Source organism: Hyaena hyaena, unplaced genomic scaffold (genome assembly GCF_003009895.1).
Source record: "Hyaena hyaena isolate Hyena2069 unplaced genomic scaffold, ASM300989v1 scaffold_64, whole genome shotgun sequence".
NCBI lineage: Eukaryota > Metazoa > Chordata > Mammalia > Carnivora > Hyaenidae > Hyaena > Hyaena hyaena.
The window spans coordinates 774,286-792,423 of NW_024080698.1; the positions used below are offsets into that span (position 1 = coordinate 774,286).

The window sequence follows — 18,138 nt, forward strand, 5'->3', positions numbered from 1 at the left end:
CTCTATGCCTTTGACGATTTCCTCCCTGCTTCTCAGATCTAGAATGCACTCTTCCACTGCTTTTCTTCTCTTGCCTTTCATTTGCTAACTGATAGGTCAAGGACCACCTCCTTCATGACTCTTTCTCAGATGCCTTTGCCTTGAATTGGCTGATCTTCTTTTTATACTTACGTAGCATGATGAACCCAACTAGAGCAGACTCTGTCTTGTGTCTCAGTAGTTGGGCAACTATCTATCCCTCATATGGATATCTTGAAACCTCACCTTGCTCAAATTTGTAACCCTAAAGAGCTCACCATAGTGATTAGTCTGGAGCAGACTCTAAATTACTTTTTCTTACCTTGAACTGAATGACCCAAGTAGAATTAGAATAGCAGCTAATTCAGTGAAACATTTTAGGTAAAAATGTTATTTACAAACAAACTTAATAAAAGAAGAGTGTATGTAAGACAGATATAGCAATTTAAAAAAAAAAGTCCAGAAAAGAAGCAATGCTATAAAAGAGATCCCAGTGTTATTTCTGGATCTTCATTTTTCTCAACTAGTATAGAAATGAGTGTTTCTCGATGCTCTGCATCCCTCCTCATCAGGGAAATACAAATTAAAACCACACTGAGATACCACCTCATGCTGGTCAGAGTGGCTAAAATGAGCAAATCAGAGGACTCTAGATGCTGGCGAGGATGTGGAGAAACGGGCACCCTCCTACACTGTTGGTGGGAATGTAAACTGGTGCAGCCCTTCTGGAAAACAGTGTGGAGGTTCCTCAAAAAATTAACAGCAGAACTCCCCTAGGACCCAGCAATAGCACTGCTAGGAATTTACCCAAGGGATATAGGAATGCTGTTGCCTAGGAGCACATGGACCCCAATGTTCATAGCAGCACTCTCAACAATAGCCAAAACATGGAAAGAGCCTAAGTGTCCATCAACGGACGAATGGATCAAGAAGATGTGGTTTATCTATACAATGGAATACTACATGGCAAAGAGAAAAAATGAAATCTAGCCATGTGTAGCAACATGGATGGACCTTGAGGGTGTTATGCTGAGCGAAATAAGTCAGGCAGAGAAGGACAAATATCATATGTTTGCACGTATAGGAGGATTAGGAGGAACTTAACGGAGGACCGTGGGGGAGAAGAATGGGGGAAATGGGGGGGGAGAGGGAGAGAGACAAACCATGAGAGACTCTTTAATGATGAGAAGAAACTGAGGACTGATGGGTGTGGGGGGGGAGGGGGGAGACGGGCATGGAGGAGGGCACTTGTAGGAATGAGCACTGGGTGTTATATGGAAACCAACTTGACAATAAACTATTTGTAAAAAAAAGAAATTAGTGTTTCTCAACTAGGGTAGTATTGGCATTTGGGACAGGACAATGCTGAACTGCAGTCCCTGGTACTGTAGGATGTTTACTCTTGCTGCTCCCTCTGGTCCTAGTTAATAACCCTTAGCCATTGTGACAACCAAACAGAAATATCCCACATAATTACAAAAAGGCACAGAGGTGGTGCACACAGTCCACCTCTGGTCAAGAACGGCTGATGGATTATCTCAAAGGACACTTCCACCTCTGATGCGTGCTTCTTGTTGGTTCCCAATAACCAAAGGCTGTGATGCGGACAAGAAACTAATCAGAACTCTCCCTTCTCTGTACAACTTTCTCCCTCCCACTGCCATTCACATCTTCATGCAGATGACACCATAGAAATCCAGAGTCCAAAGTGAGGAATAAAGCCCTTTACATGGAAGGTAAAACACACACACACACACACACACACACTCACACACACTCACACACGTGCACGCATCTCCTAAGGACAGGTAGCCGGATCTCCAATAGATTCACCTTTATGCTTTCAGTTGGTTTGCTAACCTGAACAGCAATCTGGGGATAAAACGAGTTGATCAAAGTGTGATCTGTGATCCGGGTATATTAGACTCGTGTGGGAGATTGTTAAAATGTGAGATTCATGAACCACAACCTCGGGGAGTCCAATTCAGTAAGGAACTTTTGTTTTTAAAATAAGCACCACAGGGGGTGCCTGGGTGGCTTAGTCGGTTAAGCGTCCGACTTTTGCTTAGGTCATGATCTCGTGGTTCGTGGGTTCGAGCCCCGCGTCGGGCTGTGTGCTGACTGCCAGCTCAGAGCCTGGAGCCTGTTTCAGTCTGTGACTCCCTCTCTCTCTGACCCTCCCTTGCTCAGGCTGTCTCTCTCTCTCTCCTAGAAATAAAAAAAATAATAATAAAATAAAATAAAATAAAATAAGCACCACAGGTAGTGCCTATGAAAATGGGCTATGCACCATTTTGAGAAGCCTGTTCCAGAAGATCTTTACCAGTATAGACATGGATTTTAGAATACTCTTTAGCCACAGGCCTAGACTTTTAGTTCCTTCTGTCAAATGTCTTTATTTTCAAAAGACTGATTTTAAAGAGGGTGCCATTCCAGAGAAGTAACAGCGGCCCTAAAGACAGAATTAAGAGCACTCCATACTATATAAAGAACTTATATAACTCAACATATAATAATAATAATAACAACAACAACAACAACAATCCCATTGAAAAATGGGCAGAAGACCTGTCCAAAGAAGACATACAGTTGTCTAACATATATATGAAAAGATGCTCCTCAACATCACTCATCATCAGGGAAATGCAAATAGAAACTACAATGATATCACCTCATACCTGTCAGAATGCTAGAATCAAAGAGACAAGAAATAACAAGTGTTGGCAAGGATGCAGAGAAAAAGGAACCCATGTGCACTGTTGGTGGGAATGTAAGTTGATGCAGCCAATCTGGAAAACAGAATGAAGGCTCCTCAAAAAATTAAAAATAGAAATAGCCTATGATCCAACAATTCCACTACTGGACATTTACTCAAAGAAAACAAAAAAACTAATTTGAAAAGATATCTGTACTCCTATGTTCATTGCAGCATTATTAACAATGGCCAAGATATGGAAGCAACCCAAGTGTCCGTCAATAGATGAATGGATAAAGAAGATGTGGTATGCATGTGCGCAGCAGGATATTACTCAGCTATAAAAAAGAATGGCATCTTGCCATCTGGGACAACATGAATGGAACCAGAGGGTATTTTGCTAAGTGAAATAGGCAGACAACGACCATAAGATTTCACTTATATGTAGAATCTAAATGACAAAACGAATAAACAAACAAAAAGCAGAAACAGACCCCAAAATACAGAGAACAAATATGGTGGCCAGAATGGAAGAAGGTGAAGGGATGGGCAAAATGGGTGAAGGAAGCGGGAGACACAGGCTTCCAGCTATGGAATAAACAAATCATGGGGATAAAAGGTACAGCATAGGGAAGATAGTCAATGGTGTTGTAATAGTGTGTGGTGACAGCTACACTCATCGTGAGCATCGCATAATGTAGAGACTTGTGGAATCACTACGCTGTACACCTGAAACTAACATAACATTGTGTGTCAACTATACTTCATTTAAAACAAAAGAAAACAAACAATAAAACCCCCACTCCCCACCGGATCACCAAGGGAAGGAAGCAATATCACAGATAACGAAAACAGGATTGCATTTCTATAAATTCCTTGAAACAGATGACCTGACCCACCTATTGATTTTTATCCTGAAGTGAAACTAATTTACATTTCCAGACTAGAAAGAAGGCTTGGAGAAAGGTGAGAGGGAAGTAAAATCAGGTCTCAATGAAATTTTTAGTTTAGGAGATCTACAAGCTTGATTAATTACAGTAATTAAGAGTTGCCAGTATGTCAGATCTTGTCCTTTCTTTGTAAATACATGACATCTATGAAATAAACAAGGGAGTAAGGTGGATGGAACTGGCTTTAGTGAGAGAAAATTGGGACAACTTGAAAGCAATGGAGCACTGTGGAATTTAACGAGAAACACTCAGAGAGACCGCTAGTTCAGTGGTTCACAAGTGAGGTTCCTAGGCCAGCAGCAGCAGGGTTACCTGGGAACCTGCTCAAAATGCAAGCTCTTGGACCCCACCTCAGTCTCTCAGGGGATAAAGCCCAACAACATCTGTGTCATAACAAGTTCTACAGATGATTCTGCTATTAAAGTTTGAGAACTATGGCTCTAGCTTATTGTATTTCTGGACTGGCTTTAAAATTGATCCTCCTCTCTGGACCTGTGTTTTTGTCTGTAATTTAGCTGAAATAAACTTACTTCAGAGTCCAAAACGAAGATAGATTTGCTTAACATTTGGACCCACTAAGCTGTTGACCAGTATATTCCACACTGGTTAAGGACTAGTAAAGGGTTTTGAAATCTTGGAATGAAAGGTACTAATTATTTTACTAATTATATTTCCCATTTCAAATATCTCTGATTCTATAATTTTGACAGCTGATTAACTTACATGAGTGAAACAAAGTGATGATAAAAAACTAGAATTAGCTCTGATTTCATATCAAATTACAACTATGTGCCATTAGATGCGAAATCACAAAATTAATTATTGTTTTTGTGTCTTGTTTATTTTTCAAACTTATGAACTGATAGGCACAATCCAATTTTAATATAAGAATTTCACCTTTTGTTGCAAACTTCAAATTATCGCTTCCAAAATAATGGGGTAAAAATTGCTTTGATCTAGTATTATGGTAGCAACTTAGGGTGACCCAGATCAGGTGGTTCAAAAGATAAGAAACGCTTCCAAATTCTTTTAAGAAGCCAACGAACCAGTGATATTAAAATCTAACAAAGATTGTGCAGTAAAATTGTGGACCAATTTTACTGATGAATATCAGTGCAAAAAGCCCAGATAACACATACACTGCTGGTGGGAATGCAAAATGGTCCAGCCAACTTGGAAAACAGTCTGGCGATTCCTCAAAAGGTTACACATAGAGTTACTATGTGATTATATACACCCAAGGTAAATTAAATTTGTCACAAGAACTTGTACACAAATGTCCATAGCAGCACTATCCATAAGAGCCAAAAAATGGCAGCCACCCAGATGTCTAAGATGAATGAATAAATAAAATGTAGTCTATCCATCCACCAAAAACTATTAAAACTGATGAATGAATTCAATAAGTTTGCAGGATACAAAATCAATGTACAGAAATTTGTGGCATTTCTGTACACTAATAATGAAACAGTAGAAAGAAAAATTAAGAAAACAATCCCATTTACAACTGCACCCAAAATAATAAAAAAACCTAGGAATTTAACCAAGGAGGTGAAAGACCTATACTTTGAAAACTATAAAACACTGGTGAAAGAAATGGAAGATAACACAAACAAATGCAAAGACACATCATGCTCATGGATTGGAAGAACCAATATTGTTAAAGTGTCCATACCACCCAAAGCAAAGTACACGTTTAATGCAATCCCTATCAATATAACAACAGCATTTTTAACAAAACTGGAACAAGCAATCCTAAAATTTGTATGGGACCACAAAAGACGCCAAATAGCCAAAGCAATCTTGAAAAAGAAAACACAAAACTGGGAGTATCACAATTCTACACTTCAAGCTATATTACAAAGCTGTAGTAATCAAAATAGTATAGTACCAGCATAAAAATAGACATATAGATCAACAGAACAGAATAGAAAGCCCAGAAATAGACCCACAATTATATGGTCATTAATCTTTGACAAAGGAGGCAAGAGTATGCGATGGGAAAAACACAGTCTCTTCAACAAATGGTGCTGGGAAAACTGGACAGCTATATGCAAAAGAAAGAAACTGGACCACTTTTTTATATCATACATAAAAGTAAACTCGGAATGGATTAAAGACCTAAATGTGAGACCTGAAACCATAAAAATCTTGGAAGACAGCACAGGCAGTAATTTCTCGCACGTTGAGAAACAACCCACAAAACTAAAAGATAACCTACTGAATGGAAGGAGATAATTGCATATGACATATCCAATAAAGGGTCAGTATCCAATATATATAATGAATTTATATAACTCAACACCAAAAAACCAAATAATCCAATAAAAAAATGGGCAGACAACAGGAACAGACATTTTTCCAAAAAAAGGCCTACAGATGGCCAACAGACACATGAAAAGATGCTCAACATCACTCATCATCAGGGAAATGCAAATCGAAACCACAATGATCTATCACCTCACACCTGTCAGAATGGCTCAAGTCAAAAACACAAGAAACAACAAGTGTTAGCAAGGATGTGGAGAAAAAAGAACCCTCATGCACTGTTGGTGGGAATGTAAACTGGTGCAGCTACTTTGGAAGACAGTATGGGGGTTCCTCAAAAATTTAAAAACAGAACTACCCTATGATCCAGTAATTTCACTACTGGGCATTTATCCAAAGAACATGAAAGAGTAATTTGAAGGGATATATGCACCTCTATATTTATTGCAGCATTATTCATAATAGCTAAATTATGGAAGCAGCTTAAGTGTCCATCAATAGATGAATGAATAAATAAGGAAAATGTAGTATATATATACAATTGAGTATTATTCAGCCATAAACAGAATGAAATCTTGCCACTTGCAACAACATGGATGGATACAGAGAGTATAATGCTAAGCGCAATGAGGCGGACACAGAAAGACAAATGCCATATGATTTCATTCACATGTGGAATTTGAGAAACAAAACAGAGGGGGAGAAAAAAGAGACAAACCAAAAAACAGGCTCTTAACTATAGAGAACAAACTGATCGTTACCAGAGAGGAGATGGGTTGGAGGATGGATGAAACAGATGAAAGGAATTAAGAGTACACTTATCTTTATGAGCACTGAGTAATGTATGGAATTGTGGAATCGATATGCCCGAAATTAATACAATACTGTATGTCAACCATGCTGGAATGAAAATTAAAACTTGATAATGCTGCAACATGGATGAACCCCAAAACATTATGTTAGGTTAAAGAAACCAGACACAAAGGACCACATCTTGTATGATTCCTTTATGTGAAATGTCTAGAATAGGGAAATCCATGGAGAAAGTAGATTAGTGGCTTCCTAGTGCCAGGAAGGAGAAAGTGGGGGGTGGAGGGAAGGGCCAATGGGGAGTCACTGCTAACGGGTCACTTTATTATTTAGAATTTAGAACATTTATGGGGCGCCTGGGTGGCTTAGTCGGGTAAGCGTCCGACTTTCGCTTGGGTCATGATCTCGCGGTTCGTGGGTTCGAGCCCTGCGTCGGGCTCTGTGCTGACAGCCAGCTCAGAGCCTGGAGCCTGTTTCAGTCTGTGACTCTCTCTCTCTCTGACCCTTCCCTGCTCATGCTGTCTCTCTCTCTCTCTCCTAGAAATAAATAAAAATATTAAAAAAAAAGAATTTAGAACATTTATATCACTTTTTTCATTTTAGAACATAAAAATGTCCTAAAAATGATCATGATGGTAGCACAACTCTGTGACTATACTAAAAACCATTGAGTTGTACACTTTAAGTGGGTGAAATGTATGGCATGTGAATTATATCTCAATAAACTTGTTATAAAAATAATTCCAGAAAACATGTTAGAATACAGCAGCATCTTAGCCAGAAGGCCGAGAAGCGACAGAATACAGCAGCATGTTAAAGGAAAAATTAAGACTCCATGACCAAGTGACTAGAAATGCAGAGATGCTTTAATATTAGAACACTGGTTAATAGGAATTGTCATAATTACAGGTAAAATAAGAAAAACAATTTGATCAGCTCCATTCTTGCAAAAAAGGCATCGGCTGAAGTTCCAATTTTATTTATAATAAAATCTCTTGAAAACAAAGAACCAATAAAAACTTCCTTAACAAGATAAAAAATATCATATATATTTCCATTCAAAAGCTAATGCATAGCTAATGGTGAAATATTAGAGGAGTCCCAACAGTCATATTAAAAAATGCCTATCATTTAATATCATCCCGGAAATTTTTATCCAATAAAATGACACAAAGGATACAAAAGAAGAGGTATAAGAATTGGAAAGAAGTCAAAATTATCATCGTTTGCAGATGATGTGACTGTTTGGAAAATTCAAGAGAATAAACTGACAAACTTCAGAAATAATAACTCACGGAGATGACTAAACATTTACTATACAAAACCCTATAGCTTTCTTTATAAATATACAAATAACAACCAGTTAGAAAATATACAAAAGAAAAGAGCTCATTTATAAGAGAAGCAAGACTAGTTTCCAAAAATAAACTTAACAAGAGACATGAAGAAAGATTTTAAGTGCAAGTGAAACATCTAGAAAAACTTAAATAAAAGAAAACACCCTGTTCTTGAATAGGAAGACTCAGTCATAAAGATGTCAAAGCTTAGCGAATTGTATTTCTTTCAATCACAATGAAAATGCCAGTGTAATAAAGATACCAACATAATTTTAGAAAATTCTAAAAAGAAAGATTGACAAGGGACTAGTCTTAACAGATATGAAAATATATTACTAAGTTGTAGTAATTTACCCTTTGGTAGAGCTGTATGAATAGACAAAGTTCACTTCTGAAAGTCTTGTGTAGATATACTTGCAAATGTACAGTCTATGCACAGATGTGTTCACTGAAGCATTGTTTGTAATGGCAAAATGCTGAAAACAGATTATTACTAAAGTTAAAAAATAGTTTTTAGCAATGGATTATGATGTGGTTTTTCTCTAAAAAAATTTTTTAACGAGTCTCCCTTGTCCATTTTATTTATTTATTATTTTTAAAAAATGTTTTATTTATTTCTAGGAGAGAGAGAGAGACAGCGTGAGCAGGGGAGGGTCAGAGAGAGAGGGAGTCACAGACTGAAACAGGCTCCAGGCTCTGAGCCGGCAGTCAGCACAGAGCCCGACGCGGGGCCGGAACCCACGAACCGCGAGATCATGACCTAAGCGAAAGTCGGACGCTTAACCGACTAAGCCACCCAGGCGCCCCTCCCTTGTCCATTTTAAAGTGAAGAAATCCTTTGAAAATGAAGATGCTTGGGGCTCCTGGGTGGCTCAGTTGGTTGAGCTTCTGACTTGATTTTGGCTCAGGTCATGATCCCAGGGTTGTGGAACTGAGCCCTGGGTGGGGCTCCGTGCTGAGCACGGAGACTGCTTAAGATTCTTTCTCTCTCCCTCTGCCCCCTCCTCCTCTCACCCATGCTCTCTCCCTCTCTAAAAAAAAGAGGGGCGCCTGGGTGGCTCAATCAGTTAAGCGTCTGACTTCAGTTCAGGCCATGGTCTCTTAGTTGGTGGGTTCCAGCCTTGTGTCGGGCTCTGTGCTGACAGCTCAGAGCCTGGAGCTGCTTCAGATTGTGTGTTTCCCTCTCCCTCTGCTCCTCCCCCACTCCTGCTCTGTCTTTGCCTCAAAAATAAATAAAAATGTTAAAAATTTTTTTCTAAAAAAAAAGAAAAAATGAAAATGCTTTTATTTGATATGTAGCTTTGGTGATACAAATTTTTATGAAGGAGTGATTTTTCTCTTATTTTTTTTTATTTTTTATTTTTATTTATTTCTAGGAGAGAGAGAGACAGCGTGAGCAGGGGAGGGTCAGAGAGAGAGGGAGTCACAGACTGAAACAGGCTCCAGGCTCTGAGCTGGCAGTGAGCACAGAGCCCGACACGGGGCTCGAACCCACGAACCGTGAGATCATGACCTAAGCGAAAGTCGGACGCTTAACTGACTAAGCCACCCAGGTGCCCCGTGATTTTTCTCTTAAAACTAGAAGGCATTTTTGCAGAAGATGCAGTAGTCTGGCATGCACACCTGGCTATCAATATTGAACTTGGCCAAATTTGGGTAGTGAGATTTTGAACTTGGTGAGGAGTAGGGAACTGCATGTCCAAAGAGTTATTACAGTGTTATTCTTGAATAAAAAGGCCTTAATTTTTAATTTAATGCAGTTTATGAGGATGCCTAAAAAAATACAATGTTCCCAAATGTTAAAATCTGGCTCATTTTAATACAAAAAGGAGAACTCTATCAAAATATCAGAAACTGGATAACATGACTGTGGGAGCTGGTTTCTTCAGTGCAAAACACTAAAGACTAGGGGACGTGGGTCCTTCTTTACACTTCTCAGGCAAAAAATGTTCATAATAGGAAGCACACGTAGTAATTTCCTTTCCCCACATCGAAGACAGCCATGGAAGGAAACAGGAATGTGGCATCTCTAGAACTGTCAGCAGTTCTCAAGATTCTGCTACCATAATTCTAGCAAAACTCACTAACAGGTATAGTTTATCAGAAAATTTCTCAAAGAGAGCCCTCAGTCTCCTTATCTCAGTTCCCTTCTTCTAACCTTCCTCTTCAACCTGACAAAGGAGATAAATGCGTATTTATAAAGTCACTTTGTCTACAGACACGGCATAGGCATGCCTGAGAGGAAGCCTATCCTGAAATGAAAGTCAGCTATCTGATGTAGAAACTGATGTCTGCGGTTCTAGAGCTTGACTTTCTCCTACTAAAAATTATTTGGTTCCGTAAGCCTTATGGATGCATGTCTTTCACAATGTGCTCCAACGACAAATCTTAACAACCTTCCCTATGGCAGGGATAAGGCGTACTAATTGCTTTGGGGAATATAAAAATATATTAAGCAGAATCTTTGCCTTCAAGAAAATTATCCGTCTCCCCTGAGAGAGTGTGAAGTCCAAGAAGGCATGGACTTTCTCAGTCTTGTTCATCACCGCATCTCCGACACCTAGAACAGTACTTGGTGTGCAGAAAGTGATCGAAATAGTTGTCAAGAAATGAATGAACCAATGGACACGAAGACAAAGACAACATGCTTTGAGCAGTAAGAGAATATGGCACTTTTAACAGTGGGATCAGTCTAAGGCCAATGGAAGTTAAAAGGATGACAAGATTAAGGCAGGAGAAGGCAGGGAAAGGAAAATTAGGCCATCCTACAAGGAAGAATTTGGAAGGATGAGGGGGAGGGAACAGGACTGGTTAAGGACAGAGATGGGAAAGACCAAATGTGTTCAGAGAGTGCAGAGGCCTGAGTGGCCACAAGAGAGGGCCACGGGACACGGCCATGGGAGAAGTACATAGAAGGCCATGGGAAAAGATCCCAGGGCAGGGCCCCAGGAGAAGGCCATGGGAGAAGGCCACGGGAGAAGGCCACGGGAGAAGGCCACAGGAGAAGTACATAGAAGGCTATGGGAAAAGACCCCAGGGCAGGGCCCCAGGAGAAGGCCACGGGAGAAGGCCATGGGAGACGGCCATAGGAGAAGGTGTATGCTGGGGAAGCAAAGGGGAGCTAGACTGAATGAGGAGAATGAAGGAAGTGAGGGTGGGCTGCAGAAGGCCTAGAAAAATCAGCAACTGGATTCCACTTGGTGGACATTTACACTTTTAAAATCATTTTTCACACCCTCAATTCAACGTGTAAAAGGAAACGAGCCTCAGAAAAGATATAAAATTGTAAAAAGCAGTAGGGTAATGGGGCCAATAGCCAGTCCTGGGGGCCCACATAAAGGTGAAATTTGGGTTATAAAGAAGTCTTAAATGTTATAATACGTTCTATAGTTTACTAAGATTAATGGTTTATCAAAGAATAATATAAGTCACAGGCCTAAATTCACTAGCAATTTTCACACAAAGATAAACTCTTTTCTTAGGTAGAAACTTTCTTTTAATATCACAGCAGGGTATATTTAATAGACTTTTAAAAAATACTGTGACTGTTAACTAATATTAACCAGAGAATGACGCCATTCACGAATCCTAGAACACGCAGGAATATGCAGACGTCAAAAGCTCCAAAAGCCTTTTTATGAGACAGTCAAGGTTTGGAAGACAGCTTCAGATAAACCTAACAATTGAGAAGCCGTAAATATCCTTGCTCTTTCCACCACTCTCCAGCTATATTTAGCAGCACGATTTCCTTTGTTCACAAGTTCCCCTCGATAACTCCATATTTATATTCTCAAAGGCAGAAGAGCCTGGACCCGCTAGTTAAATGAATGCATGGCTGCATGGATGGACAATCGCCTGAACCATCAAATCACTGGATTAAGATCTGTGGGATGGAATGGATATGACGCTTCATCGATGGGTATCCTAGATCTTTCTTGGCCGGGGCTAAAGCTCCCAGGCCGCCACAGACATGTCCGTCTCAGGACGTAACAATTAGACTGGGATCACAGTGCAACAGAGGGAGTGAGAAAGTTTGTTATTAAAGGAAGAGCATTATTCTAGGCTCTTCCTAGAATAGGGCGGTGATGTTTAGGAGAGCAGGGGTGGGGTCGCTGTGAAGCTAGTGAAGCTTAAGTATCTGGGTCCCATACTTGCACAGACTCTTTCCAAGGTGCACGAGGGACCCCAGGAATGTGTTCCTGTGGTCAAATGCTTCTGTAAAATTTGCCAAAGTAAGATATCATCAAATTCATTCTCCTGGAGAGGGCCCTCAAAATTTGGGGCCCCCCAGACACTGGGGGTGAGGCAGGAGGAGGCTGGTAGTCACCCAGCAGGCTGACGGAGCAGCGGGAAGGGGAGCTTGGGGTGCCGTTGCCATTTCTGGGCAGTTTCCAGGTCCTTTCTAAAAAACCACCATTCCCGCCGTCCTCATACCCTGATACACGTTTCTGCTTTTACATCTTCTTGGCAAATGAAGTCACAGGAGACACTCAGCTGTTCTGAACTTCATGTCAAGCTTTGAAGTGCTTTTTAATAGCAGAAATATTTGGCTCACAGGTGGGCTTTGTAGCTATGGTAAATACTTCTTAGTTATCTGTCGCCACTGTTATTCCACACCTCCAATTTGGAGGAGAAATTCTGCATATGCATTGAGGCACTAAAAAAGAACATTGAACTATATCTTAGCTCTTTTGTGAACAGTTTCCTTTTATTTCTTCTCGCATGGAACTAATGTGCTCATCATATTGTACTGGTTATGGGTGGGAAAGCAGTGGAGGGAAGGGAAATGCTGATTATTACATCACTGGTTGGCAGTTTCCTCTTAGCTTCTAGAAGGTTAAGTGGTCAAGTAGCTTCCTAATATGAGATCAAGGCATTTCAAGGACTGACTCACCTGCCATTTTTCTGGCAAAGTGTTTTTAGTAGACTTTGGACAAAATGCTTGCAGTGGTTAGAAGAGAAAAAAAAACTGAACACAATTAATAGAAGATGAAGACAAAAAACCCAAATCTCTCATCTTGGGAGGTTCCTGTATGACTACTGTCATGTAGACTATATGTCCAGGTACATATCAGAACAATATATTTAGAGATCGCATTTTTAATAACAGATAAATAGAAACAAAGGCCATTTTGGATAGGTCCTGTGTTGAATAATGCCATTTTGCTTCTTTCTGTAACTGAACTATTTTTTTGAAAAGATGACAGAAAATACCGTTGCGCTCCAAAAGTTAAACACTTGACCTTTTTATTCCTCAAAATGGAACATTTTAGAAATGCAGATATGTTTATTAATTAGTGATTATTAACACCCAGTAAACAACATTATGTCTTGTAAAAACACAGTCTCATTTCACAGCATGATGCTGAAATCTATTATTCCCCGATTCCATATGCTGAAATACACTCAAATGGTCACAAATGACCTTAAGCATTAAATAAATGTAAATGAGGACAACATAGAAAATGTGCTTTTGATTGATAACTAAAAGACCAGGTTGAAAATCACGTCCCCAAAGAAGGCCTCCCCAGAAGGATAGGGCAGTCTACACCGTGGAGTAAAGGCTGTCCTAAGAATGAAGAACACATAGGTAACAGATTGCTCTTTCTCCTGACCTGCCTGAGGCTCTCTGGGAAACAGAAAGGGTTTGTTATTTATATGAGAAACACAGAGCACATTGCTCCCTATGCCACCAGCCCACTCCGACATTCTACTGCGGAATTTAAAAATACACACATGGACACTCCAGTATCCTCACCAGTTGACATGAGAGAAGAAGAATTACTGCTATTCCATGGCCTCATCCTAATGTGTTGAACACTGTAGGTTTTAAGCATTATTGCTGTTCATTCATCTTCTCTGTCCACCCCCAAACTGAGCAGTCAGGGTGGGAAAGCAACTTCAACACAGAGAAAACTCAAAATATCGAAGGGTGACAGAGTAACACTAATAAATAATTAGTTAAAAATCAGATTGTTCTTCTAATGTCTGGAGTTTGACCTATACATTAAAAAAATGCACAGAGACATTCCGTGGGAAAAGTACTGAACGATGATTACTCACTCTTCTGGGTCTTACCATCAGGGCAAAAGGACACGTAGCTTCAGGGAAAACACTTGTTTTGGTTGAGGGGAAGCATTTCTCTACCTTTGAGTAAGAATCAACAGAATCTAAAAGGTAGTGGACACCTAGACCATTTTAAAATGATGGATGGAACGGGGGTGCCTGGGTGGCTCCGTCGGTTGGGCATCTGACTTCGGCTCAGGTCATGATCTCATGGTCTGTGGGTTCGAGCCCCGCGTCCGGCTCTGTGCTGACAGCTCGGAGCCTGGAGCCTGCTTTGGATTCTGTGTCTCCCTCTCGCTGCACCTCCCCACTCACTCTCTCCCCCTCTCTCAAAAATAAATAAACATGAAAAAAGAAATAAATCATGAATGGAGCGAGGTATCTCAAAGGAGCTTGTCTTGTGCATAGCAGGATGTTTAGCCACACCCCTGGCTTCTATCTCTCAGTGGCAATCCTCTCCCCAAGTCAGGATAATGTCCTGGGGGCAACACTGACCCTAGGAATAGGGCCTTCATAAGGAGGTCCCAGGAGGGACCTCCCAGCCTCGGCCTGTATATTCTCAACCCTTAAATCATTCCCAACCCAGGGTTCCATATACCTCAGTTTTCCTCATGGATTGAAGACAATGAAAATGCCCATCTGCCTCATTACAGGTTCTTTTGAACATTAAATAAGATACTTTTAATGTGCTTAGAACAGGGCCTGGCCCACGGTAAGTGCTCAGTAAGCGTTAGCTATTATTATTTTTAATAATCATCCCTAGTATGAGAAAACCAGCATCTGAATGCAGAAAGGTATCTTACCAGCTTGATATTTTCCGAGTTTTAAACACACCAGCCTTCTGATTCCTTGTGATGATGTCTCTCACATCTGAAGGACACAGTTAAGAAAGCTTCTGCAGAGATTGTCAACCGGCTCAAAAAAAAAAAAAAAAAAAGGTCTACAAACACGGTGATCCTCATACTGTACATGGAATTGGCACGGTGAAAAGAGAAGAGTTGTAGGAGAAGAAAGGTCTAGGCCTAGGTCTACCACTACTGTTGAACTACTGAGCACAGGCAAGCTCTTTGAACTCCCTGGGCTGCAGTTTTGTCACCTGTGAAATGGGCATTCGGGGAGCCATGCTGGCAAGCCCCACGGCTATGGGAGCTGGTGGGTGTAGATGACTTCTGCCTGGGCGCCATGCCCCACTTGCTTAAATGAGCTAAAAGCCCAAAGGCAAACCTCTTTCAGTCGGTGGGGAGGGCCATGGTAGTCTTCAGAGACTCTTCAAGTTGAAGAATTTCCAATCTCCTAAATGCTAGCAGGGAGCATGGGGATGAGCAGCAAGGAAGGGCTTGGGGGGAAGTGAGAGGAGGAAGACAGAAACGCTTGGAGAACCTCTGAGGGAAAACAAATTACTGAAGAAGAAAGTCAATCCAGGGAAAGACCCCTTGAAGGACTGTCTCTACAGACTCATGCTGCGGACTCTGGCCATCTGCTGGCGCGTAAGGGCTTGTACAAGAAAAGCCCTATTTCTTGAAGAGATGTTACGAGGAGCTGGTCCGTTACGTCCCACAGTGCCATCTTGATGCGGGCCCGTGGGAAAAATCATATCACATTCCCACGCCGGGGCGAGGCGAGACTTGAGATCACCCCTTTTTGCTTCAACCTCTGGGCACTATAAATCTCACAACTGTTCTCATGTCTCTTCTCGCTCTGGTCCCTGTGCAATCCGGAGCCAAATGGATGAACTAACTCTATCGGTATTTTCTGTCCTGCCCTCTTGTTCTGGCTTCATCATCCTTTCCTGGCTTTTTTTTTTTTTTTTTAATTTTTATAGTTTATTTTTGAGACAGAGAGAGACAGAACATGAGCTGGGAAGGGGGCAGAGAGAGGGGGAGACAGAATCTGAAACAGGCTCCAGGTTCTGAGCTGCCAGCACAGAACCCGATGTGGGGCTCGAACCCACGAACCGCGAGATCATGACCTGAGCCGAAGTCGGACGCTTAACCGACTGAGCCACCCAGGCGCCCCCTTTCCTGGCTTTCTGATTTCAACTGCCCTCACTTTCTCATTTACTTTATGTGCTATGTCCTATGTGCCACTGTAAAAAGCCTCCAAGTCCCTCTTTTGGAATAAGGCAGGTTTAAATAAACAAGAAATAAAATCATTCCACCGGAGGCTGCAAGCTGAACTAAATTGGGCTCATGGGGAGGACACCAAGCAGACAACGATGTCCCCCTAATGCTCAGAAAAACAGATTTCCTGAATGCCCCAAACAAGCATCGGCCAAGATCTCCCTGTAGGAACACAGCCACAGGACTTTTTAACCCAAATCTCTGCTTGAAACATCAGGCACACCCATTTCTTCTCTGAGTGAATAAGCAGGTACTGTGATAGCTTTCTCCACCTCCCTCCCCCCCAGGAGTGGGTAGGAAAAATCAATTAGGTCTCCTAATGAAGGGCTTTGTGGAGGTTTACAAAAGTCTATAATGCAGACTTCTTTTTTTTTTTTTCTGGGTGAACTTTCCTGTATGCAAATTAAATACCGTTAAATTACATTCATTAAAAAAATAAAAGAGACTAATTTGCCTACTTGTTTTGATTAACCGAAATGACACATCGGCCTACAGTTCTGTCTATTTCAGGAAGAAAGTATTTCAGGAAAGTCTTCTAAACGAAATGTCTTGTAGAAAAGGACAGCTGACATCTTTATTCTGAGAAGACCAAAATTAGTGAAGAGTCAACTGACAACGGATTTTTGGTGAGGCCCCCCCACGCTCCGGCCGCACCCCACTCCACGTTTCCATGACATTCCACCACATGCCACCATGTGCCTGGTTCACCTGTAGCGTCGCATGAGTACATGACTAATCTATCAAGCAAAACATATTATTTTGTTAGCAGAGGTAATACTTCTTATAAAATAGTCACAGGGAAGTTAAATTATATAAGCCTGAAAATCTATTAATAATTTTTAGTAAACATCTTAACGCCCTATGCTTTTATACAATTTATAAGCCTGTGGCGTCGGGTGGTCAGGTTGAAGCAAGTGTACGTGTTTGTAATTCTAGAGGTGCTTTTTTTTTTTTTAAATGAAAAAACTCACAGCAGTATTCAGGCTGCTTTATTTTTAGAACTGGGAAGGAAATATATTTTATGGTTTAGGAGGTGTTTTTATATTAAAACAAGTACAAAGAGAAGAACAAATGGCAGTAGTGTATTGAAATATCTTAAGAGATACATTCTGATATTCTGCCCATCCCCCTTCACTTTAGGTCAGATTTTGAGGTGGTTCTTCTGGTTGGCATGTATCTACTAACAAATTTTATCATTTTTTGGTGTCACTTCGGAATAACAAAGGAAATCCAATCCATGTATACATATATATATGTATATATGCATATGCATACATATGTATACATATATACAGGTATATATACATACACACATATACATATACACACATACACATTACACATATATGTATATTATACATACATATCTATCATACATATGTATATTATATATACATATATATGAGCCTGGGTGGCTCAGTCAGTTAAGCATCCAACTCTTGATCACAGCTCAGATCTTGGTCTCAGGGTTGTGAGTTCAAGCCCTGCGTTGGGCTTCACACTGGGTCTAAAGCCTACTTAAAAATAAATAAATAAATAAAGTAAAATAATAAAATAAACATTGTGATTCACAAAGCATTACTATCTGAGTTTTTGTTATCTTTATTTTCACTGGACCATCCAAGGTGAGGGTAGGAAACCATTTATAATCTAAATTCTGTTCATTTTGATCACTAAGTGTTTTTAAAAATGCTTGATGTGGCAATATTCACCAATTTAAAAGCTGCAAAATAGTCTTAAATGTGGTTGTTATCAAAGGAATTGAGAGGATGACAGGAGATGCTGTGAACTCCATCAGCAATGTCAACTGTTATGTTTTTGGGTGAGAGGCCTTTTCCTACTGAGGGTGCTGAGGAAAATGGAAGATGACACTC

At 40.5% G+C, this 18,138-nt stretch overlaps 1 protein-coding gene across 1 annotated transcript in view; it reads right to left on the bottom strand.

Moving 5' to 3' along the window:
- Positions 1-18,138, bottom strand: part of CAMKMT (calmodulin-lysine N-methyltransferase) — a 397,593-nt gene that overhangs the window by 36,924 nt on the left and 342,531 nt on the right. The window contains 1 exon segment of the mRNA XM_039232377.1: positions 14,948-15,014. Coding sequence (XP_039088308.1) covers positions 14,948-15,014 — 67 coding nt within the window.